Source organism: Heteronotia binoei, chromosome 4, assembly GCF_032191835.1.
Source record: "Heteronotia binoei isolate CCM8104 ecotype False Entrance Well chromosome 4, APGP_CSIRO_Hbin_v1, whole genome shotgun sequence".
Taxonomy (NCBI): Eukaryota; Metazoa; Chordata; class Lepidosauria; order Squamata; family Gekkonidae; genus Heteronotia; species Heteronotia binoei.
In genome coordinates this window covers 1635475-1658971 of record NC_083226.1, presented here as the reverse complement: position 1 = coordinate 1658971, position 23497 = coordinate 1635475, and the positions used below count along the sequence as shown (strand labels likewise).

General features: G+C 46.3%; 1 protein-coding gene across 25 annotated transcripts in view; it reads left to right on the top strand.

Moving 5' to 3' along the window:
- The window catches only part of CAMK2G (calcium/calmodulin dependent protein kinase II gamma), a 279494-nt gene that overhangs the window by 103869 nt on the left and 152128 nt on the right, over positions 1 to 23497 (top strand). For all 25 annotated transcript variants that reach the window (XM_060236691.1, XM_060236684.1, XM_060236677.1 and 22 more), the window contains exon 3: positions 789 to 848. In XM_060236691.1, the coding sequence (XP_060092674.1) occupies positions 789 to 848 (60 nt within the window). The remainder of the gene's footprint in view (positions 1 to 788; positions 849 to 23497) is intronic.

The window sequence follows — 23497 nt, the reverse complement described above, 5'->3', positions numbered from 1 at the left end:
GCCTGTCAGCCTTCACCACCCTCACAGTGGCTGTGAAAGAGGCGCCAAGCAGTTTCCTGTACCTGAGAGCAGGTATTCTTACAGGAACGGGCACCTAGTGCTGGAAGGACAGTAGTTTGTCTAGGACACCTCCCTCCATTTCCACTGCATGAATTTTATATATTTGCTTCATCCGTATCTTATCTTTCTCCGCATCCGCAAGCCAAGTGGCTTCCTTTGTAATCCTCTCCTCCATTTTATCCCATGAGGATTTGCAGGGAGACTTTTGCACACGGAAATATGACCCCACGCCTGTATGTATTTGGTGCATTTATACCCTAATTTTCCTCCTTAATGGGGATCCAGAATGGCATGCATCATTTTCCTTCTCTCCGTTTTATCCTCACAACCACCCTGTGCGGTAGATGAGGCTGTGAGGGTGTGAATGGGGCACGGTCACCCAGCCAGCTGATGTGGCAGAGCAGGGATTCAAACTGGGGTCTACTCCTGGGTTCTTCTCTGTACTCTAACCACTGCGATTCTCAAAACAGAGGCGCTCCTTCACCACTATGCAAGCCCACCACCACCGCCAGCGGCTGTGTCCCTTCCAGGGGCGGGTGGCATTTGCCGTGTTCGCTGCCCAAAGACCCAGGCTGCCTTCCCTTAGGAGAGCTGCATGTTCCCGGAGACTGCTGATCTCAGCCATCCACGGTTCCCTACTTGTGGTCTGCTAATGGCTTGTTCCCTTTAGAAATAGAGCAAAGGCCAGGTTGCCAATTAATGTTTCCTTTCTTCTCCTTCTCCCTCAGATCATCAGAAACTGGAACGTGAAGCTCGAATTTGCCGACTACTAAAACATCCAAATATCGGTAAGAGCCATTTGGACGATCGGTAGACTCTGCAACTGAACGAGGGAGGAACGTTTGCCAGAATTTCTCACTCTTGGGCCGGGATGAGGAATGGGGTGGGGAGGAGCACTGGGAGACTTCAGCCTGTCTCTTCTTAGGGGTGTTGAGCACCTTCTCCCTTTGAGAGGAAGAAGGTGGAGGAGGCCTGCTCCATAGTCCCTCCCCCACCAACTACTGCAGGCAAAAGAGATTTGCTACCAGAAGAGGAGCACAATTCATTGGACGTGTGCCCAGCTCCTTGTACCACTTCTCTTCAGTTATGAGTTGATTCTGCTCTGAGGTGGATGTAACAAAGGCCAGGTGTGTCTTGCTGACTTGGAGCAAGATCCATCTAGTCCCCCCCACAGCAAATCACCCAGTGCTTTTGGAAACTCACAAGCCATGGGCCAGAGTTCATAAGAACATGAGAGAAGCCCTGTCGGATCAGGAATGGCCCCCAAACCCAGGCACCATCAGGAGGTCCATCAGTGGGGCCAGGACACTAGAAGCCCTCCCATTGTGCCCCCCCCCCCCCCAAGCACCCAGAATACAGAGCATCCCTTGCCCCAGAAAGAGAGTTTCAACAATATGCTGTGGCTAATAACCACTGATGGACCTTTGCTCCATATGCTTATCCAGCCTCCTCTTGAAGCTGTCTAGGCTTGCAGCCACCACCACCTCCTGTGGCAGTGAATTCCATGTGTTAATCATCCTTTGGATGAAGGACTTCCTTTTATCTGTTCTAACCCGACTGCTCAGCAATTTCATTGAATGTCCACGAGTTCTCATGAGAAAAGGAGAAAAGTACTTCTTTCTCTACCTTCTCCATCCCATGCATAATCTTGTAAACCTCTATCATGTCACCCCTCAGTCAACGCTTCTCCAAGCTAAAGAGCCCCAAGAGTTTTAACCTTTCTTCATAGTGAAAGTGTTCCAGTCCTTTAATCATTCTAGTTGCCCTTTTCTGCACTTTTCCCAATGCTATAATATCTTTTTTGAGGTGTGACCAGAATTGTACACAGTACTCCAAATGAGGCCGCACTTCCTGGCATTTGTCATCCCCAGAGAGGTTTTCTGTGAACATGGAGGTTCACAGAATACTTTCATTGTGCATGAATGCAGTGCAATCCATGGATAAACTTCCTCTCAAAGGGTGTTTCTAGCATTCATGTTAGGAGAAAGGAGCTTAGAAACATCTAAATGGACGCTATTGTTGTCAGAAGCCGAAGTGTTGGGAAATGCATCTGGAGTGCTGCACACAGGTCCTTTTGCTGTTTCCGGGAAGCCTCTCTTTATAAAACTCAGTGACTCAGAATAATTCTCCAGGCCATCAGTTCAGCTTTGAACTAGCTCTTGAGAACCTAACATGGGCATGGGGGGAGGGGGGGTCAGTGTGGCCAGGGGTGGAATTCTAGCATATTAGAATTCCTTTGCATCTTAGGCCACACTCCTGATGTAGCCAATCCTTCAAGAGTTTACAGGACTTTTTTTTGTAAGCTCTTGGAGGATTGGCTACATCAGGGGTGTGTGGCCTAATATGCAAAAGAGCTCCTGCTAGAATTCCACCACTGAGTGTGGCACATATGCCTGCAGGGACCGTGAATTGTGTTAGAAGAGGAAGGAAGGAAGGAGTCCTCCCCCCCCCCCCCCAAGAGCTTAGCATTGGCCACATGTACTTGCTGTCATGGTCCTGACCCACCAGCCCACTTGGGTGGAAGGATGGTAGGGGAAGATTTGGAACCCGAGCAGGGTTTCTGAAATAGAAACATTTGCTCTTGAAGTGTATGTGTGGCAGGGGGGAGACATTGCCAGAGGGAAGTGGCAGGCGAGAGATGAGCTCAAGGTGGCCTTGTGTGCCTCGGTGTCCCAAGGTTCAGGGCAAGACTGAGTGTGCTGCCAGAAGCATGGGGCATGAAGCTGCTTGCCCAGAGCTGTGTGGACAAGAAACTGCCATGCACTAATCCTGACACAGACACAGAGAGCTATGGATGCTCAATACCTTGCTGTCTAGCAGGGAACTTGGCACTCTGTTCTTCCCTCGAATTCTTGGATCCAGCGTCGCTTCCTCCACTTGGTTCTGTGCCCTGTGCGTTCATTTGAAGGGTGCATTCAGAAGGCCCAGAGGGTCTCAGATGCAAAGCCCTAAGCCGTGTGGCTCCTAGCGGCTGAAAGCCAGGGGAGCTGTGAGCCTTTATTTCGCCTCTTTTGAAATCCTTTTGTCTCTGGTTTGGGAATGCTGCTTGCCCTGTGTGTGTGCGTTTCCATGGCTCTCATCCGGGGAGCAGGTTTATTTCCTCTGTTGTGCCCCCCCTTCCAACACACCATTCCTGTAAGAGAGTGGGAAAGTTGCCCACTTGGGTAGTTGGAGAGGTTTTTTTAAAACACATGGGGATCGTGGGAACAGATTTCACTTAAAATGAAAAAGAAGAAAAATAAGGGACTGACAAAAAGCACATTATTGATGAAGTCTTCAAAACAGCGGGGAGGGCTTTTGCTCTTTCCAAAGTCCTAGAGAAGCTTGCCTGTCGTGTTTTGCTTGTTGCCATCCAGCACAGGGAGGGAAGCAAAGGAAAAGATACGTTGGGTGTCTTGGGCTCCGGCGGCTGGCAGAGTTGTGTTTCTGGGGAAGAGCGTTTTGGTTGCTCCCGTCTCATTTAAGGGGTGGAGATGAAGCTTCCAAAGAACACAGAGTGGCCATCAACGGCCAGGGCCGGTGCTGGGCTTTCTGGCTCCCACTAGTGGCCCCCCCATCATTAAAAAATATAGGGAAAATGAAGAACACAAACCTTGAAACTTTTCACATAATTTAATTTACTGATTTTTAATTTACTAATTTAATTTACTGATTTTTAATCCCCCCCCCCAAAAAAAGTGATGTTATTAAAAAATGGTGAGAAGTGCTTGCCGGCCACAATGGGAAGGAGGGTGGCAGGATAGGATGAGGTGGGAGAGGGGGGTGGCTTGGCTTTGCGGAGGGCAGCTGGGTGATGGGAGAGGACAAGGGGACAGTGGGCAGGAGCCAGAGTCATGTGTCTGGGAGGGGGCGCCCTAGGCGACTGCCTACTTTGCCGACTCCCACACATTGGCCCTGACGGAGGCAGCTGCCTGCCTGCCCCCAGCCTGAGTACCGTTTGTCTCACACAGTTGCACTGTGTTTGCCCTCCAATGGTAGTGAACCAGGCAGAGCAGGGAGTGAAATCAGGGCCATGAGGTCAGCACGGCAGTACCTGGAGTCTAGATTTTTAGGTCTGTTGAGGCTAAATGGTATGATGAATGGAAGTGTTGGGAACAGATTCTCCCCTCCCCCCCTTAAGTCAGAAGGCATCATGAAAAAAGAGTACCCAGAAATAACCATATAGTTTTATATTCTCTTTGTAACTCTTAAAAACGAAGCATCTGATGTTCTTGTAAGCTGTATATAAAACAAACAAGGCTGGTCACTTTTTTGGAGTGAGCTCTGCCAACAAATAAAGATTTCAGTCTGTTCTATAACTGACACTTAATAAAGAATTGATTATGTTATTTTGCAAACTTTGCAAAACTTCTTAGGTGCTTTCTGAGAGAAAGTGTTTAATCATAAGAACATAAGAGAAGCCATGTTGGATCAGGCCAGTGGCCCATCCAGTCCAACACTCTGAGTCACACAGTGGTAAAAAAAACAAAACAAAAAAAACAGGTGCCATCAGGAGGTCCATCAGTGGGGCCAGAACTCCAGAACCTCTCCCACTGTGCCCCCCCCCACGCCACCAAGCACCAAGAATATAGAGCATCACTTGCCCCGGACAGAGAGTTCCAACGATATGCTGTGGCTAATAGCCACTGATGGACCTCTGCTCCATATGCTTATCCAGTCCCCCTCTTGAAGCTTACTATGCCTGTAACCGCCGCCACCTCCTGTGGCAGTGAATTCCATTTGTTAATCACCGTTTGGGTGAAGAAGTGCTTCCTTTTATCATCCAGTGTCTTAGGTCTTGAAACCAAATGCAATTCATAGCTAGGTACTTCTTGATATTTTTCTCAGACTCGGTAATTGAAGAATGTCAGACATTGAACTTCGAAATAAGCATGAATCATTTTGTTGCAAAATTAATCCATTTATTTGAGAACTAGTGGTCTGGGATAGAAGCAGATTGAGTTTGATACATTCCAAGGTTACCCCTGGGTTTTTGTAGAAGATAATAACATAACAATAGAAGCATTCTCACACGAGACAGTTGTCTGTTCCCATACTCCCTTATCTCCTTCCCAAGAAGGCTCCCTGCTGGTTACCTTGAAGCATATCATCTTCAAAGGTTTGGGGCACCTGGGAATGCCAAGTGAGAAATTCCTCCCCTGGGATTTACAATCTTCTCTCTGTGTTTGAAATGCATAGCTTTATACTCAGGGTTAGTAATAGCAACCAAGATGGCGTTAATCATGTCAATAACCTAAGAATAGTTTAAAGCAGTTACAATGTCTGACATACTGCCCCCCCCTAAGCTCGTGCTCGGGGTTTGTCTTGTTGCAGTAGGTAAAATTTTTTCAAGAGTTGGGGGGCCCGTAGGTCGGTTGATTTGACCCACTCATCACAGCTACTGGGAAAGTATTTCCAGTGGACCAGGTAGTAAAGTACCCCCCTTTGGACCCTGGAGTCCAAGATTTCTTGCACCTCATGGTGGCTCTGGCCCTTCACTTGAATAGGAGGTGGCTCTGGAGGGCGGGGGTGCCAACACGTGGGTCCAGGATCTTTGCGAAGAAGGCTGCAATGAAAAACAGGGTGGATCTTACTAAACAACTTGGGCAATTCCAGTTCTACTGTCACCTTGTTGATTACCCTTTTGATTTTAAAAGGTCCCAGGAACTTGTATGCTAGTTTTCTGCAAGTTTGAGGCAAGGGGAGATTCTTGGTTGATAGGAACACACTGTCTCCCTCTTTGAACTCCCATTGGGGGGGAGTGTTTTTTGTCAAACTGGGCCTTTTAGTCTCTTTTTGCAGCCTCGAGATTTTCCTGGATCACCTCCCACCCTTTCCTGACTCCTTCCCACCACTGCCTACAAGAGCTAGGTGGCGCTGTTCCCCCCCTGCAGGCAGTGTTGGGAAAGGCCTCCCTTTGTAGCCATTTACAATTTGGAATGGTGAGGCTTTGGTCGAACTGTGCAGGCTGTTGTTATAGCCATACTCAGCGAACGGGAGCAGTTCGACCCAATTAGATTGTTGGTAATTGATGTAGCACTGTAGGTACTGTTCCAGAAGCCCATTCACCCTCTCCGTCTGTCCGTCTGTCTGGGGGTGATAGGCTGAACTCTTGTTCTATTCCGGCCATTTTACAAAACTCCCGCCAGAAGTTGGCAACGAACTGTGGGCCGCGGTCGCTAATGACCTTCTCTGGAAATGAGTGGAGCCTAACCACGTGGTGGAAAAACAGATAGACTAGCTTTTTGGCTGTGGGGAGCTGTTTGCATGGTATAAAGTGCGCCTGTTTGGAAAACGTGTCCACGACCACCAAAATCACCGTTTTCCCTTGTGAGGGGGGTAACTCCACTATGAAGTCCATTGATACGACCGCCCAGGGTCTGGAGGCGGTGGGCAATGGCTGCAGTAGCCCTGGCGGTTTCCCTCCCCTCTTCTTTGCCATGATGCAGGTGGGGCACAATCCTACAAATTCTGATATGTCCTTTTTCATCTGGGGCCACCAGAATTGTCGGTTCACCAGATGGAGGGTTTTCACGTACCCCAAATGCCCGGCTATTCTGTTGCAATGACAGTGCTGCAATATTTCCTGCTGGAGGCTTTTGGGGACGTAAAATTTCCCATCATAGTACCAGAACCCTCCTTCCCCCTTTTCTGCACTCTTGGGCCTCCCTTCCCCCTCCTTTTCTGCCTCCTCTTTGAGTCGATTGCCCCCCCACGGCTCTAGCGGGTCCGTTTTCTTCCCCGACCTGGTGGTCACTCCACCCACTACTGCGGAGGGGGGAATGAGGGAATCCACGACTTCCTCTTTTTGGCTCTCGTGTTGCAGGAGGCGGGATAGAGCGTCCGCTAAGAAGTTTCTTGAGCCAGGTATGTGCTTCAGCACAAAATTGAATTTGGCAAAGAACCCTGCCCAGCGGATTTGTTTGGCTGTTAGTTTCCGCCGCCCGGTTAGGGCTTCCAGGTTCTTATGGTCTGTCCAGATTTCGAATGGGACCCGGGCCCCCTCTAGCCATGATCTCCACGTTTTTAAGGCATAGGTTACTGCAAAAGCCTCCTTGTCCCATACCGACCAATTTCGTTGCTCATTTGAGAATTTGCGGGACACATAGGCCCCCTCTGGGTCTTTTTGCATTAATATTGCTCCGATGGCTACATCGGAAGAGTCGCATTGCACCACGAAGGGCTTTAGCTCATTGGGGTGGGCCAGCACGGGTTCGCTCATGAACTCCCTTTTTAGTTTTTCGAACGCCGCTTGGCACTGTGGAGTCCAGGGAAGGCGTGCCCCGGTCTTTTTCGCTTCTAGTCCCTTTCCCTTGGTCTTTAGCAAGTCGGTTAGGGGCAGCATTATTTGGGCGAACCCCTTAATGAACCCCCTGTAAAAATTTGTGAACCCGAGGAAAGATTGTAGCTGCCGTCGGGTTCTTGGGGCCTCCCAGTCTAGTACCGCCTGAATCTTTGCTGGGTCCATCGCCAAACCCTCCCCCGAGACCCGGAACCCCAGGTAGTCTAGTTCTGTCTGGTGGAATTCACATTTGGATAGTTTGGTGTACAGTGTGTTCTGGTATAGGGTGGTTAGTACTTTCCGCACCAGGGGCACGTGGGACTCTAGGTCCTTTGAATAAATAATGATGTCATCCAGGTACACCACCACCCCCTTGTACAGGTACACTTGCAACCCAAACGGCATTACTCGGTACTCAAATTGGCCCATCGGGGTGTTAAACGCCGTTTTCCACTCATCCCCTTCCTTGATTCTAACTCGAAATTATGCATCTCTGAGATTGAGTTTCGTAAATACCCTCCCCTCCGACACCTTGCTCAATAGGTCTTTGATCAGGGGAATGGGGTAGGCATTAGACATTGAAATCGCATTAATCCTGCGAAAGTCTGTGCAAAGTCTCAAACTCCCGTCCTTCTTCCTGAAGAGGACCGGGGCTGCGTGTGGTGCCGTGGCGGGTCTTATGAAGCCCCTTTTCAGGTTTTTGTCTATGAACTTTCTTAGTTCTTCCTTCTCCGCCCACCCCATGGAATACAGTTTGGCGCGAGGAAGCTCTTGCCCTGGGATTAGTTCAATTGCACAGTCAGTGTCCCGGTGGGGCGGCAGTTCGTCAGCTTCCTCCTCACTGAACACGCGCCTGAGGTCTCGGTACTCTTTGGGGAAGGACCTGACTTCCTCTACGGTCACACACAATTTCTCGTTCTGCGGTGGAGGGTTGGGGCCCCACTCCTTCCGCCAGTGGTGGTGGTTGCACCGCCAGTCAGTAAAGTCTATTGTCTGAGCCTCCCACTGGATGTCCGGTTGGTGCCTGGCTAGCCATCCGACCCCCACCACTACGTCGAAGGAGGATGAGGGGGCTATTACAAATACCTCCACCCCCCAGTGGCCCATGGTCCCAACCGGCACTTCCTGTGTCTCTTCCGTGCACGGTTCCCCCCTCATCGCTGTCCTGTCCATCTGTTCAAATTGAATGGGGTGGGGGAGCGGGACCTTAGTGAACCCCAGGGCTTCCACCAGGCGGGGGGTGATAATTTCCCGGGTGCAGCCCAAGTCGATTAGTGCTCGGGTGTGCATGAACCTCTTCAATTTGGGGTTCAGCAACGTCACGTGCATGAATAGCAGTTCCCCTGTGATTCTCACCCTTAGTGGTGCTGTCAGCTCCATGACCTGCCGCTCGGCACCCTTCAGTGCAGGTCGCTGTCGTTTCCCGGCGACTCCGGGTCCCACGATTCCTCTCCCGAGTCCTCGACGGTTATAATATCATCAATCACCAGGGACGTGGCGATGTTGCCCCGACTGGGCTCCTTTCCCTTTCCTCCGTTTTTCATCGGGCCTCCGGGAGTGACCTTCGGCGTTTGCGGGGGCGCTCGCGGTTTCTCCAGGCAGTTGGTGGCCAGGTGCCCTGGTTCTCCGCAATGGAAGCATCGTCTTCCTGGGGTCGGCGCTGGGCTGGCTCCCAAAGTTGTGGGCTTCTTCCCTTCTGGTTTTGCGGCGGCCAATGTCTGACAAAGAGAGGCCCTGCCCGATCAGACCAGTGGTCCATCTCGTGCAGCATCCTGTTTTCACACAGTGGCCAGTCAGCATGGAATACTGCTTTTTAGAGTGAAACACCAAAACCTCACAAAATGAGCAACTCCAAGACTAGTCAGTTTGATGGACACTCTGGGGCTCAAATATCTAATGGCAGTGCTTCTGTCTGGGTGCTCCAAGGATGATTTGCCAGTAGCTGCTGCTGCTAATTTCACTTCTGGATGGCCATTTACAAAATAGCTAGAGGGGGGAAAGCTGGAGGATTTCGCACAGGACAGCTGTTTCAAGAGCCCCAGGGTGTGTCAGCTTCACTGAAAGGACTGAGTGGCAGGATTTCTCATTTGCTATTAAAGTTTAATTGATGAATCACACTGATCATTGATTAAGCATTGCAGTCCTCTTTATGATCTTTGGCAGGGGGGAAGTGGAAGTATACATCGACTCCCCATTGGAGTGTCTCCGCAGTGTGCATGGGGGGGGGGTGTTGATCACATGCTCATCGCTCTGAACCAAGGCTGCAGTGGACCCTGCTCCCCCCACCCCTCATCTTCAGCCTACATAAAATGTCTGCATAGGGAGAATTCTGTGACAAAGTGGGCCATAATCATAAGAACATAAGAGAAGCCCTGTTGGATCAGGCCAGTGGCCCATCCAGTCCAACACTCTGTGTCACATAAGAACATGAGAGAAGCCCTGCTGGATCAGGCCAGTGGCCCCTCCAGTCCAACACTCTGTGTCACATAAGAACATAAGAGAAGCCATGTTGGATCAGGCCAGTGGCCCATCCAGTCCAACACTCTGTGTCACATAAGAACATAAGAGAAGCCATGTTGGATCAGGCCAGTGGCCCATCCAGTCCAACACTCTGTGTCACATAAGAACATAAGAGAAGCCATGTTGGATCAGGCCAGTGGCCCATCCAGTCCAACACTCTGTGTCACATAAGAACATAACAGAAGCCATGCTGGATCAGGCCAGTGGCCCATCCAGTCCAACACTCTGTGTCACATAAGAACATAAGAGAAGCCATGTTGGATCAGGCCAATGGCCCATCCAGTCCAACACTCTGTCACACAGTGGCAAAAAACCCCCAGATGCCATCAGGAGGTCCACCAGTGGAGCCAGGACACTAGAAGCCCTCCCACTGTGCCCCCCCCCAGCACCAAGAAGACAGAGCATCTAGAAGCTCTTTCAGCCCCACCCACTTCACAGGGTGTCTGCTGTGGGGGAGGAAGGGAAAGGAGATTGTGAGCTGCTCTGAGACTCTGTCCTTGAAAGGGCAGCTGCTGTGAGAGTCCTCTCAGCCCCACCCACCTCATGGGGTGTCTGTTGTGGGGGAGGAAGGGAAAGGAGACAGTGAGCCACTCTGAGACTCTTGGGGTAGTGAAGGGCAGGGTATAAATCCAATTTCTTCTTCTTCTTCTTCCAAAATCACAGCTGATCCCCTGATGACAGAGATCAGTTTCCCTGGAAAAAATTCTCCAGGCAGAGATGGCAACCTGAGCAATAGCCCACTGCCCTCATGGCTCCCAGATACGGGGCTCAGAGATGCTCTCTCTTCACATGGCACAGATCCATCACTGCTGGGGTTGCCAAAATCCAGCCGGTGGCTGGAGCTCTCCTGGGATTACAGCTGACCTCCAGGCTCTCTAGAAGGTGGGCTCTGTGGCATTCTCAGGCAGCACCCCACAAATCTCCAGTGGCCCCAGAGTTTGCCCACATTGCAGTCTTTATTTTTGTCCGGGAGGTGGGAGGGGTGTGGTGCTGTCCCTTCTGGCCAGGTCAGCTTTGACCGCTTGATGTTCTCTCATGACCCTGTGGGCTTTGTTCCTCTGCTTCCTCCTCTAGTTCTGCCCTGCCTGTTGGAGGTGGATTCTAAAAACAGACTGGAACACTATTGACACATTAAACGAGCTTGTGAGGCATTCTCTCCCGGGGGGGGGGGGGGTAGGACAGGCCTTGGCAGCTTCAGCCGTATCCCCTGTCCTGCCCAGTCAGGTCTCCTCTGGAGTAGTACCCTCAGGCATAGGCAACAAGACTTGGAGGGTGTCCTCAGGAACTGAAGCCAGAAGCAGGCCAGGAGCTCTGGAGCACGGGCTCGGGCCTAGCAGGCCAGTTGATCCAGCCACGCCCGCTTTCTGAAGCCCTCAGCCTTGCGATCGGCCTCTGTGGCCTTGCCAGCAGGTGTTGAGACCCTGCCACTCTGCTGGGCTTTGGCCAGGATCCTGGAAGGAAGTCCCACCCTCAGCATTCTGCTCCAGTCCCACAGGAAGTGACGCCCAGTCAGTCAGTCAGTCGCTTCCCCTCACTTGTGCTGTCTTGACCCAGGCGTTCCGAGGCTGCAGCCCAAGGTTCAGGTTCTTCCAGGCTGAGGCCTAGCAGCTGACTCCAGGGCTATAGCAGCAGGGCTTCCCTCACAGGATCCGGCCATGCGGCTTCTGGTGCTTGCTGGTACATCCTCCATTGTGCTGGGCCCTTCTTGGCACTTCAGGTTTCCCTTAGCCACCAACTGGTTTCTCACACTCCTCCCCTGAGAACTCTGAGTCGGGTGCATTAAGAATATTTTCTGCTTTTGAAGAAATCACTGGTGGAGAAGAGAACTTGCTGCTCTTTCCATTAAAAAAGTGAGACCAGCGACATCCAAACTTTGTGTGTGTGTGTGAAAGAGAGGGTTGCACAATTCTGACCTAGGAAAGCAGAGAAGGAAGTGAATCCTTAAGAGGTAAAGGTAGTTCTCTGTGCAAGCACGTGTCGTTTCTGACTCTGGGGTGACGTCACATCACAATGTTTTTACGGCAGACTTTTTACAGGGTGGTTTGCCCTTGCCTTCCCCAGTCATCTACGCTTTCCCCCCAGCAAGCTGGGTACTCATTTCACCGACCTCGGAAGGATGGAAAGCTGAGTCAACCTTGAGCTGGCTATCTGAATCCAGCTTCCGCCAGGATCGAGCTCAGGTTGTGAGCAGAGAGCTTGGACTGCAGTACTGCAGCTTTACCACTCTGCATGACAGGGCCTAATTCGTAAACTCCTGCTGTCTGTCGGCCTTGGAAGGGGGGGTCCCAAGGCCAGGAAGAACCTTCTGATTCAGCCTTTTTATGATTGAGGCCTATCTCGTCTCCTGCCCACCAAGCAGATGTCTTCCAAGAACTGAAGGAACAACTGAACACCTGGTAGCAAGAACTGCAGCCTTCTCTGACGTCTCCCCTGTTAGGACAGGTGGTAGAGATGCATAGGATCGCAGACAAATTGTGTTACCAAGGGGTTTTTTTGCAGCAGGAGCTCCTTTGCATATTAGGCCACACAGCCCTGATGTAGCCAATCCACCTGGAGCTTATGAGGCTCTTAGTACAGGACCTACTGTAAGCTCCAGGAGGATTGGCTACATCAGGGAGATGTGGCCTAATATGCCAAGGAGCTCCTGCTGCCAAAATAAGCCCTGGTGTTACCATTCCAGCGGCTGCAGGCTGGAGTCATCGCTATGTTGTGTTCTGCCATCATTCCATCAGAACCCTCTGATTTCTCCTGTTTTGAGAGCTGTTTCTCTTTAGACTTTTATTGGGGCGCACCTTGTTGTCTCACCTGCCTGCTCCACCTTTCAGCCTTGCGTCCTTTGCTTTGCTCTGCTGTGGATAAGCGTCGGATCTTCCTGCTCTGCTGGGGTTGAGTTTTCTTTGCCCCGTCGTTAGCCTGTTGGTTGGAGGTGTCTGACATGGACGGCAGCTATGTAAATATTAGTAGCTCCAGCGATGCCGAGATGATGATCAAAAGTCGATTGCTTCAGGGGATTGTCAGCTCATAGATGGCACCACTCCATTAGTGGAAACCACAAACAGCATTTTCACCTTCTTGGGGAAAACTATGCATTAAGTGGGGCTGGTGGCCTCGTGCCGGAGTGGATGAGCTCATGTAATAATTCCCTTTTAAGCAGCGCAGATCGTTGCAACTGCAAGGAGACGTGCTTATCTACCTATCTGTGCCTTGTCTAATTATCCACACAGGGGACACCCTCTCCACCCCCACCCCCGCCAGCACCCTCCCCCCTCCACTCCTGTCCGCTCTCTCCTCTCCTGACGGCTGTTTTCTTCTTCTCTCCCCACCCCCTTTGCTGACTAACTCAGGATCTGGAAGACGTCCCCGTATTCGCAGCTGCTTGGGAATGTATTTGCACACAGAGAAGGAAAACGATCAGCTTGTGTTGTGTGTGTCAGAGCCATACTGTCAAGCTGGGGAAGTTCCTGGTTTTAACTTGTTTCTTCCTCATTTTCTGTTCTGTTGGTAAATTCTGAACGGAATCTGACAGTGAGGATAGAAAGCAGGGTCTGGTCAGCTTAGCCTTATTGTTGTTCAGTCGCACAGTCAAGTCCAACTCTTTGCGACCCCATGGACCAAGTCACGCCAGGCCCTCCTGTCTTCCACCAACCTCCAAAGTCTGCTCAAATTCCTGTTATTACCAGTAATGCTGTCCAGCCATCTCATCTTTTGCCGTCCCCTTCTTCTTTTGCCTTCTGTCTTTCCCAGCATCAGGGTCTTCTCCAGTGAGTGCTCCTTTCTCATTTAGTGGCCAAAGTATTTGACCATCAGCTTCAGCATCTGACCTTCCAGGGAACGGTTAGGGTTGATTTCCCTTAGGACTGTCTGATTAGATCTTCTTGCAGTCTGAGGGACTCTCAAGAGTCTTCTCCAGCACCTCTTGGCCTACTCACCTTGAAACAGCTGAGCACACTGCCCCTCAGTAGACTGACTGGCCTGGCCCTTTCTCTGGTATTCCTTCTGGCTTGTGGCCTGCAGAAGCCCCAAGGAAGAGCCCAGCATGCCCCAAGGTGTTCTTCATCCAGCACGGCAGGGGTCGGCAGGATGGTGCCTGGGCCTTCCCCCTCCACTGACAGTTCTGACTTGGAATGGAAGTCAGCACATTTGTGTATGACACCCAGTGGGTGTAATTCTGAGCCCTCCTGCCTGGGTAGGAGAGTGTGCAAGGAGTGGAGATTTCTCCAGCACATCCTTCAAGGTGCTCTGGATGGTTTCTGTGGTTCTCCTTCACTGTTCCATGCTGGGAGGTAGATCAGGCCGCAGAGTTACGACTGGCCCAAATTTACCAACCAGGAAAGCACCCATGGCCCATACTTGGGATCTGAATTCGACTCAGACTTGGGATCTGAATTCGAGCACTTCCATTGAACTTTTTTTGGGGGGGGGGGGGCAGGCAGCTTTGATAACTTCCTTCTCCTGTCTCCATCACCATCCTTTTGAGCCTCTCGTATATGATGGTGTCAGTTGCTGAACATCCCAAAGGACTTAGAGCAGGGGCGTCAAACTTATTTGTTCTGAGGGCCAGTGTCACGTTCTCAGGGTGCAGGCAGGCAGGAGTCCAAAGCCAGTCCAAGGTCAAAGTCCAGGAAGTCAAGCAGGAGCCAAGTCACCAATGCAGAATCACAAACCGGAATCAGAAGTCAATGTTCAAAAGCCAAAAGGTCAGGGTGCCAAGGAAATCAAGCAGGTCAGGATCAGGAAGGAGTGTGGATGCAAGCCAGAGAATAGACTTCTTGCTTCCACAAGGTTACCAGGTCCTGGGTGGGAGCTATATGGGAGTCATATATGGGGTGGCAGTGACTCTGCTAGAACTCAGGGCTGAGAGACCTGAAGCATCAGCGTGCCTCATGTCTTCGCTCTGAAAGTTCTTTCCAGAGCCTACTTCTAACTCTTGAGATGGGAGGAGGAGAGCTTGGAGGAGATTGATCCTCAGCAGCTGACACTGGTGCCTGGAGAGTGATTGATGGGCCAGCTGCTGTTTGTTCAGCTGAGGAACTGACTGGCAACTCTTCCAGGTCTGTTAACCCTTCTAGCTCCTCCTCATCAGGGCTCATGACAGCCGGATCTGACATAAATGTTAAAACAATTTTATTTGGTAACATATGGTAACAAATTATATTTCTTGCATCATTAATAACTTCTTTTATCTATCCCATATATTACTTTCTGCCCACCCCTCCCCCCCATTATTTGACCCCGCCGGTGTTATTTACTTAAAGTACTAATGCTTAAAGGTACCCTTAACTAATAAAAACAAAAATTATATTCTTCTTTTTTTCTAAGACTTAATCATTATCAAAAATTGTCCAATGTTCTTTTATTTTCCACTCTTTTTCTACATATCTTCTGAATTTTTTCCACTCCATCTTAAAAACTTTTAAATCATAGTCTCTTAAAATTCTTGTTAATTTGTCCATTTCACTCCATGTCATAACTTTTACAATCCAATCCCATTTCTCTGGTATTTTTTCTTGCTTCCATAACTGCGCATATAATGTCCTAGCAGCTGAAAGCAGGTACCAAATTATAGTTCTATCTTCTTTTGGAAATTTTTCCATTTGTAATCCCAACAGAAAAGTCTCTGCAACTTTCTTAAATTCATATCCCAAGATCCTAGAAATTTCTTATTCAATCATCTGCCAATACTTTTTTGCTCTTTCACAAGTCCACCACATATGGTAGAAAGAACCTTCATGTTTTGTACATTTCCAACATCTGTCTGGCATCTTATTATTCATCTTTGCCAATTTCTTAGGAGTCATATACCGTCTATACATCATTTTAAAACAGTTCTCTTTAATACTATGACACGTTGAAAGCTTCATAGAGTTCTTCCACAAATATTCCCAAGTTTCCCTCTGTATTTCTTTATTTACATTAATTGCCCACTTAATCATTTGAGATCTCACTACTTCATCTTCCGTAGACCATTTTAAAAGTAATTTATATAATTTTGAAATTAATTTTGCGTTGTCTCCAAGCAGAACTTTTTCCATTTCTGTTTTCTCTTTTCTTATTCCTTCAGTTTTAATGTCATTCTCCACCAAGCTCTTTATTTGTTGCATTTGAAACCAATCATATTTATTATTCAGCTCTTCGGCAGTTTTCAATTCTATTTTGCCATTTTGTATTTTTAATAATTGATTATATGACAACCACTTTTCTTCACCCATCTCAGCTGTTATTTTTATCACTTCGGCTGGCACTATCCATAACGGTTTTCTCTCATCTCCATATATTTCATCCATGTATTTAGCAAGCTGGTTCTTATATAATGGTGAGAGAAAAAGCCGTCTATCTTTTTCCCCCCATAATACATATAAGCATGCCAGCCAAATTTATTTCCATGACCTTCCAATGCTAAGAGTTTTTTGTTTAACAACATTATCCATTCTTTTATCCATACTAAGCAAACTGCTTCATGATATAATTTTAAGTCTGGTAATTGAAATCCACCTCTGTCTTTTGCATCTGTTAAAATTTTCATTTTAATTCTTGGTTTCTTCCCCGCCCACACAAACTCTGAAATTTTTCATTGCCATCTATTAAATTGTTTACTGTCTTTCACAATCGGAATAGTTTGAAACAAATACATTATTCTTGGTAGAATATTCATTTTAATTGCGGCTATTCTACCCAACAGTGACAAATTAAGTTTATTCCACTTTAACATATCTTCATCCATTTTACACCATAGCTTCTCATAATTATTTTTGAACAAATCAATATTCTTCATTGTTATCTCCACATCCAAATATTTTACCTTGGAGGTAACGTCACAGCCCGTTAGTCTCTGCAATTCTTGTTGCTTATTTATTTGCATATTTTTACATAGAAGTTTTGATTTTTCTTTATTAATACAAAGTCCTGCCAACTCCCCATATTTTTGTATTTTGGCTAACAATAAAGGTGTGACTTGTATGGGATTTTCATTTATAAACATTATATCATCTGCAAATGCTCCATATTTGTAAGTAAATCCTTTTACTTTTAATCTTTCTATTTCTTTATCTTCTTGAATTTGCATCAGTAATATTTCAAGAGTCATTATAAACAACAGTGGAGAAAGTGGACAACCTTGTCTTGTACCTTTACTAATTATCATGTCTTCTGTAAGATCAGCATTTATACATAGCCTTGCACGTTGTTCAGTATACATTGCTTTTATCATTCTTATAAAGCTTTCTCCCAGCTCCGTTTTCTCCATTACTGCAAACATAAAATCTCAATTTAAATTGTCAAATGCTTTCTCTGTGTCCGCAAAGAATAATGCTACTTCTTTTTCTGGATGTCTTTCATAATATTCTACAATATTTACAACAGTTCTAATATTGTCTCTTATTTGCCTTTTGGGAAGAAACCCCGCTTGATCTTTCTTTATAAAATTTATCAAATATTGTTTCAATCATTCTGCCAAGATTCTTGTATAAATTTTATAGTCATTATTTAATAATGAAATTGGTCTATAATTTTTTACGTTTGTATCAAAAGAGAGCCAGTTTGGTGTAGTGGTTAAGTGTGCGAACTCTTATCTGGGAGAACCGGGTTTGATTCTCCACTCCTCCACTTGCACCTGCTAGCATGGCCTTGGGTCAGCCATAGCTCTGGCAGAGGTTGTCCTTGAAAGGGCAGCTGCTGTGAGAGCCCTCTCCAGCCTCACCTACCTCACAGGGTGTCTGTTGTGGGGGAAGAAGGTAAAGGAGATTGTGAGCCGCTCTGAGACTCTTCGGAGTGGAGGGCGGGATATAAATCCAATATCATCATCATCATCATCATCATCATCATCATCATCATCATCATCATCTCTATCTTCCTTTGGAATCAACGAAATAACAGCTTCCTTCCACGTATTTGGTATTTTTCCTTTTGTTCTTATCATATTAATCAATTTCTGAAGTTTCGGGATTAACTCCTCTTTGAGGGTTTAAAATTTTTTTAGCTGTATATCTATATGGCCCAGGTGCTTTTCCATTTTCCATTGCTTTAATTGCTGCTTCAATTTCTATTTTTTCAGTTGGATTGTTCAAAACTTTTTGCATATTTTCTGCTAAGGGTGCTATTTTTATCTTCCGGGGTTGGAAAATGCCGAGCTGAATTGCTTCTCAGAAGGGGGGCAGGCTGGGGCTTCTGTTCGGGGTAGTGGAGGGCAATTTAATGCCTACTGCCTACTTTTCTCAGTCAGAGATCAGTCCAAGATATGCACAGGAAACTCTGAGGAGATTTACCTTGGCTAAAAGGGAGTCCCGGGGGGGGGGCTCCTTTGAGGCTTTGAGGGGTCTCCAGAGACGAGTTGCATATTCATCATCTGCAGAAGTTTCCAGAGTCATTTATTTGACATAAGCTTGACAGGATCCTAACGTTCTTTGAGACTGCTAAACATCTAAAGCTATATAAGACCGGTGTTGGATCTGGATAACTACAGAAAAAGGTACTGATGACTATCTTCATTCCGGGACTATTTAAAGTTAAACAAAATAAAATCAGAAGGTGGGAAATAGAGATTCAGAAAGCTTGGAAGAAGAAGGGGGAGAAGGGGTGAAATTTGAACTTTGTAAATTTAAAGAACAGTGGAAAGGAACAGTAAATTTAAAGAAAGTGGAAAGGAATTTATTGTTTTGTCTATTTGCGGTTTTGGTGAAAAAGGCCCATCATCAAAGATTTGCAGCTCTCACAGTCAACACAGAAAATACGTCAAACATTGCGAGATCTTTTTACCAGTGAAAACGGGATTTGGTGGCAAGAAAAGCAGGAAGTGTCAGATGGAAAAGGGAAATCATTGAAGCAGCTAGCCTACTCTAGGACTATAATATCATAGAAAAACATCGGCGGCCATTGCTAGGAGGTCAAAATTTAAACAAAGTTTTTAAAGTGTTCGGGACATTAAAATTGGTGAAGCTGACAAAGGTGACAATTGTAAGGTAAATACTATTGGACATTATCTCTGATAATTATTTTAGAAGCCTTTGAAGGAAAATTTTTTTAAAGGGAAGCAGAAAGTCGCGACCGCCATTTTGGAAGAAATAAAAACTTTAAAAATTAATATCTGAGACCAGGAGGCTCTGAGGACGGCGAAATTAGGCTTATTGAAAAGGGCAAGCCTTACTCTATCAAACCTGATAGTTTAAATTTATTTATTTATTTTGGAGAGGTCAAATTTATTTATTTTGGAGAGGTCAAATTTTTTAGTGTTTTTTTAAATGTCAGAGCATAAGTTAACCCGTGCAAGGACTGCCTCAGTGGAGAAAATGCAAGAGCAATTAGGAGCAATGGAAGCCAGGATGATGAAAGGGGTGAGAGACATGATAACTACTTCTAAAAAAGAAATTAGAAAAGACATTGAAGAGCTAAGGAAAGATATAGAAGATCTCAGAAATGAGACTGTGGTAACATCAAAGAAAGTGCAAGAGGTGGAAGAGAGAGTGAAAGTAAATGATTCCACCTTGTTAAAAATGCAAGAAAAGGTGGCAATTCATGACTTCAAATTGATAGAAACACAGATACGTCTGAGAGGAGTACCCGAGGAGGAAGAGACTGATTTGAAAGGATATATAATAAGAATAATTGCAGAATTTTTGGAGGAAGATCCTAAAGGAACTAGAAGCATGTATGACTATATGTATAGAGTGAACTCACTATATGCCAAGAAAAATAATTACCAAGAGATGTGGTTATAAGATATATGACAAAAGAAATGGTGGGAAAAATCTTGAATAAAAATTTTGAAAAGACATTGATAGTGGGAGGCCGCAGAGTAAGAATAATGAACGAATTGCCAAGACAAGTGATAAATGACAGAAAAGCATATAAAAATTGACAGAAAAACTACGTGACAATGAAATGAGGTATAGATGGATAATACCTGAAGGTCTGAGCTTTGAGCTGCAAGGAAAAAGGATTACAATTACAAGCACAAAGGAACTGTGTAGGTTTTATGAAGAACATAAAGAATTTGCACCATGATGGATCACAAATTATTATCTTGGAATGTAAATGGACTAAATTCACCACAAAAAAGAAAGGCAACATTTCATTGGATTAAAAAGCAAAATTGTAATATAGTTTGTTTACAAGAAGTGCATATCAAACAAAAAGGATTACAAATTTTTATGGAATAAACAACTGGGATTAGAATTTTATTCATTGGCTGAACAGATGAAAAGGGAGTGATTTTCTATATTAAACAAGAATTGGAGCCGAAATTAGTGTTTAAAGATAAAGATGGAAGATTTGTAGCGTAGAAATAATATTAAATGCAAAAAAAAGTTGTTATTGGGACTGTATGCACCAAATGGTGCAAAGGATGTTTTTTTTAAAGACATTATACAACAATTTGATGAATTGACTTATGACCAAGTTTTGATAATGGGGGACTTTAATGGAACAATTAAGAATTCACTGGATAGGCCTGGGGGTAAAAAAAAAATAATAAGGAAGGAAAATTGCCGAAGTCTTTTTTTGAATTGGCCAAACAAATTTGGAGGATATATGGAGGAAATTTAATCCTGAAGTGCTGGACTATACCTTTTTTTCAGCAAGACATAAAACTTTTTCCAGAATTGACATGTTGTGGGGCACTAAAGACTTAGGCCTTATAACAAAGAAAATAGAGATTTTACCTAAAATTGGGTCTGATCATAACTCGATAATGTGGATTACAAAATTATCTAAGAAGTTGAGAAGATGGAGATTGAATGAAGATTTACTACAGAATAAAGAAATAGTGACATCTCTAGAAAATGAAACTAAAGCGGATATAGAATTTCAGACGGTCTGGGAGGTTTATAAAGCAGTAATGAGAGGAATATTGATTACATTGAATAAGAAAGATAAGAGGGCAAAAGAAAAACAGATGTTGGAAATTCAAAATGAAATAAAGAAAATAGAAGGGGAACTGAGAAAAAGGCCAGGGAAAAAGAAAATTATAAGGGAGATTACAATATTACAAACACAAATGAGACATTTGTTAAATAAAGAACTGGAATGGAATCTGAAAAGATTTTAGCAGAAATCTTTCGAGGGAGCAAACAAACCCGGAAAATATTTGGCCTGGCAACTGAAGTAAAAGAGAGAAAGTAAAATTATTAATAAAATCGTGGTGGATGGAAGAGAGGTGGTAGATCAAGAAAGAATAAAAAGAGAATTCTTTAAGTATTATGCCAAGTTATTTAAAGGTGTTAAAATAAGAAAAGAAAAGCTGGATCTGACATAAATGGGACGTTGTTGGACTGGACCATGTCAGGCCGGGCCATGTGTGTACCTATTTAAGGTTAGGTAACAGAGATGTAAATTTTATAAAGAACACAGACAAACACAAATATATATTAAAAATTAAAACATGCTTAAAACATTAGCACTCATTGGTCTTAAAGATGCTTTCTTTGTATTTCTCCCATGGGATTCAGGGAACTGGGCAAAGGAAGCTCTGGCTCTTTCCCTTCCTTCCCCAGGGGACCAGGAGGGGGAGGAGCCTCACCCTATAGAAGGAAGAGAGGCTTGGCTCAGTAGCTCTGCTGTGCGATCGAGAGAGCCTGACAAAGCAAGCTCTCCCCCCCTCTCCAAGGGGGGGAGCCTCAGCCAATGGAGAAAATAGAGGTTTTGCTCTGTAGCTTCTGTGTGATTGAGCAAGCCTTGCAAAGCAAGCTGTTAGGCAGACGGAAGCAAGGTATAGGGAGAAGGAAGCAGACGACAGTTAGTTGCTCGGGGGCCTAATTTGGTCCCCAAACAGCATGTTTGACACCCCTGGCTTAGTCTTTTGTTGTAGTGAAGATGTTCCATCTCTGATCTCCGTTGCTTTTTTCTTACTTTTTCAGCTCTACAGTAGTAAAACTTTACAGTTACGTAACAGATACCAGGATTTTGTTGTATTCTTTTCTGTGTTTTTCCCAGTGCTGTTCCTAACCTTGAATTAACCCCTTTCAGTGCTGTTGGTATTTCCACTTTCCAGCTCTGTTTCTGGTTGAGATCCCATCAATGTAAATTTGAGTGAGCCTGTTTTTCCTTCCTCATTTGCATCGCTTTGCACTTGCTTATATTGACTGTTGTCTGCCCTTCTGTAGATAATCCATCCGCTCTTAAGGTTTATGGGCGGCCCATGTTGGAGAAGTGCCTGGAAGCTCTTAAGGAATACACGGGGGAGGAGGGGGAAGAGAGAGAGAGAGACCTCTGGGACCCTGGCTTGTAGTTCCCACACTCTGAAAAGGCAAGTCTTGGCTGTTCCTAGTGTCCTGGCCTGCCACGAGCCAGCTAAGATTGATGGATGCTCATATTTGTAATTCCCATCAATCACACGGCTGGAGCCGGGCCAACAAAGGAACACTTGGGCATTGTTTCCTGAAGAGAATGCAGTCTTCAGACTGACACTTTGCCTTCTTACCAAACGTGAATTCCAACTTTCACTGCACGTAGCAGGAAGTGGTGAAACTGGAGAACTTTCCAAAAAGGGTTTGCTGTTTGTTTGGGGAGTGTTAGGTTCCGCCATAATGACATTTGCAGGATGAAAAGGTCCTGGGCTGGAGAATGGGTGACTGGGCATGGTGGCAGGTGTGCGATGAGAGGCCAGCTCCCACACTGGGCACTCCCTGGGCCTTGTGAGGCTAAGGGGCTATTCTCTTGCACCAGGTCGCTGATGGCCATCTCCTTCAGTTCAAAGGTTTCATGTCAAGTGGTCCTCTGGTTGAGTGTTCAGTCCTTCCGTATGCTCTCCAGAATCCTCATCTCTGTGTTCATGGATGTGGCCTTTGGCAGAAAGGTGCTTTGTGTTGTTGTTGGTTAACTTTGTGATGTTGTCCCCGCCGAGGCTTCTTTCTGCCTGCACCATCGGGGTTACTCTGCAAGGGAACTATTGAACACCCCTGCTGTTTTCCATTATGACAGGAACGTTCCGGGTAGTTCATTGCATTCTAAGGTATACGGAGAGCAGCTCTGAGCCCTGCAGCCCGGAATACGAGAACTGGAGAGGATGAGAATTGGACCTTCTGCATATTCTCTACTGCCCAAGCCATGCTGGGGGAAAGTGCAGTCAAGTCTCAGCTGGCGTATGGGGTCCTGGTAGGGCAGGGGTGTCGGACTCATTTGTTCTGAGGGCCGGATGTGACATAAATGAGGCCTCATTCGACCGGGTCATGTCAGGTTGGGCTGGGCCATGGGTGTACCTTTTTAAGATTAGGTAGCAGAGATGCAAATTTTATAAAGAACACAGACAAACAGAAATTATACTTAAAAAAAATTAAAACATGCTTAAAATGTTAGCACTCATTGGTCTTAGATGCTTTCTTTGTATTTCTCCCATGGAATCCAGGGAAGCTCTGGCTCTTTCCTTCCCAGGGGACTGGGGAGGGAGAAGCCTCAGCCAATAGAAGGAAGAGAGGCTTGGTTCAGTAGCTCTGCTGTACGATTGAGACAGCCTGGCAAAGCAAGCTCTCCCTCCCCCCCCTTCTCCCCAAGGAGGAGCCTCAGCCAGTGGAGAAAATAGAGATTTTTCTCTGTACCTCCTGAGCGATTGAGCAAGCCTTGCGAAGCAAGCTGTTAGGCAGAAGAAAGCAAGAGAGAGGGAGAAGGAAGCAGATGACAGCCAGTTGCTTGGGGGCTTGATAGGAGCCCTCTGGGGGCCTGATTCGGCCC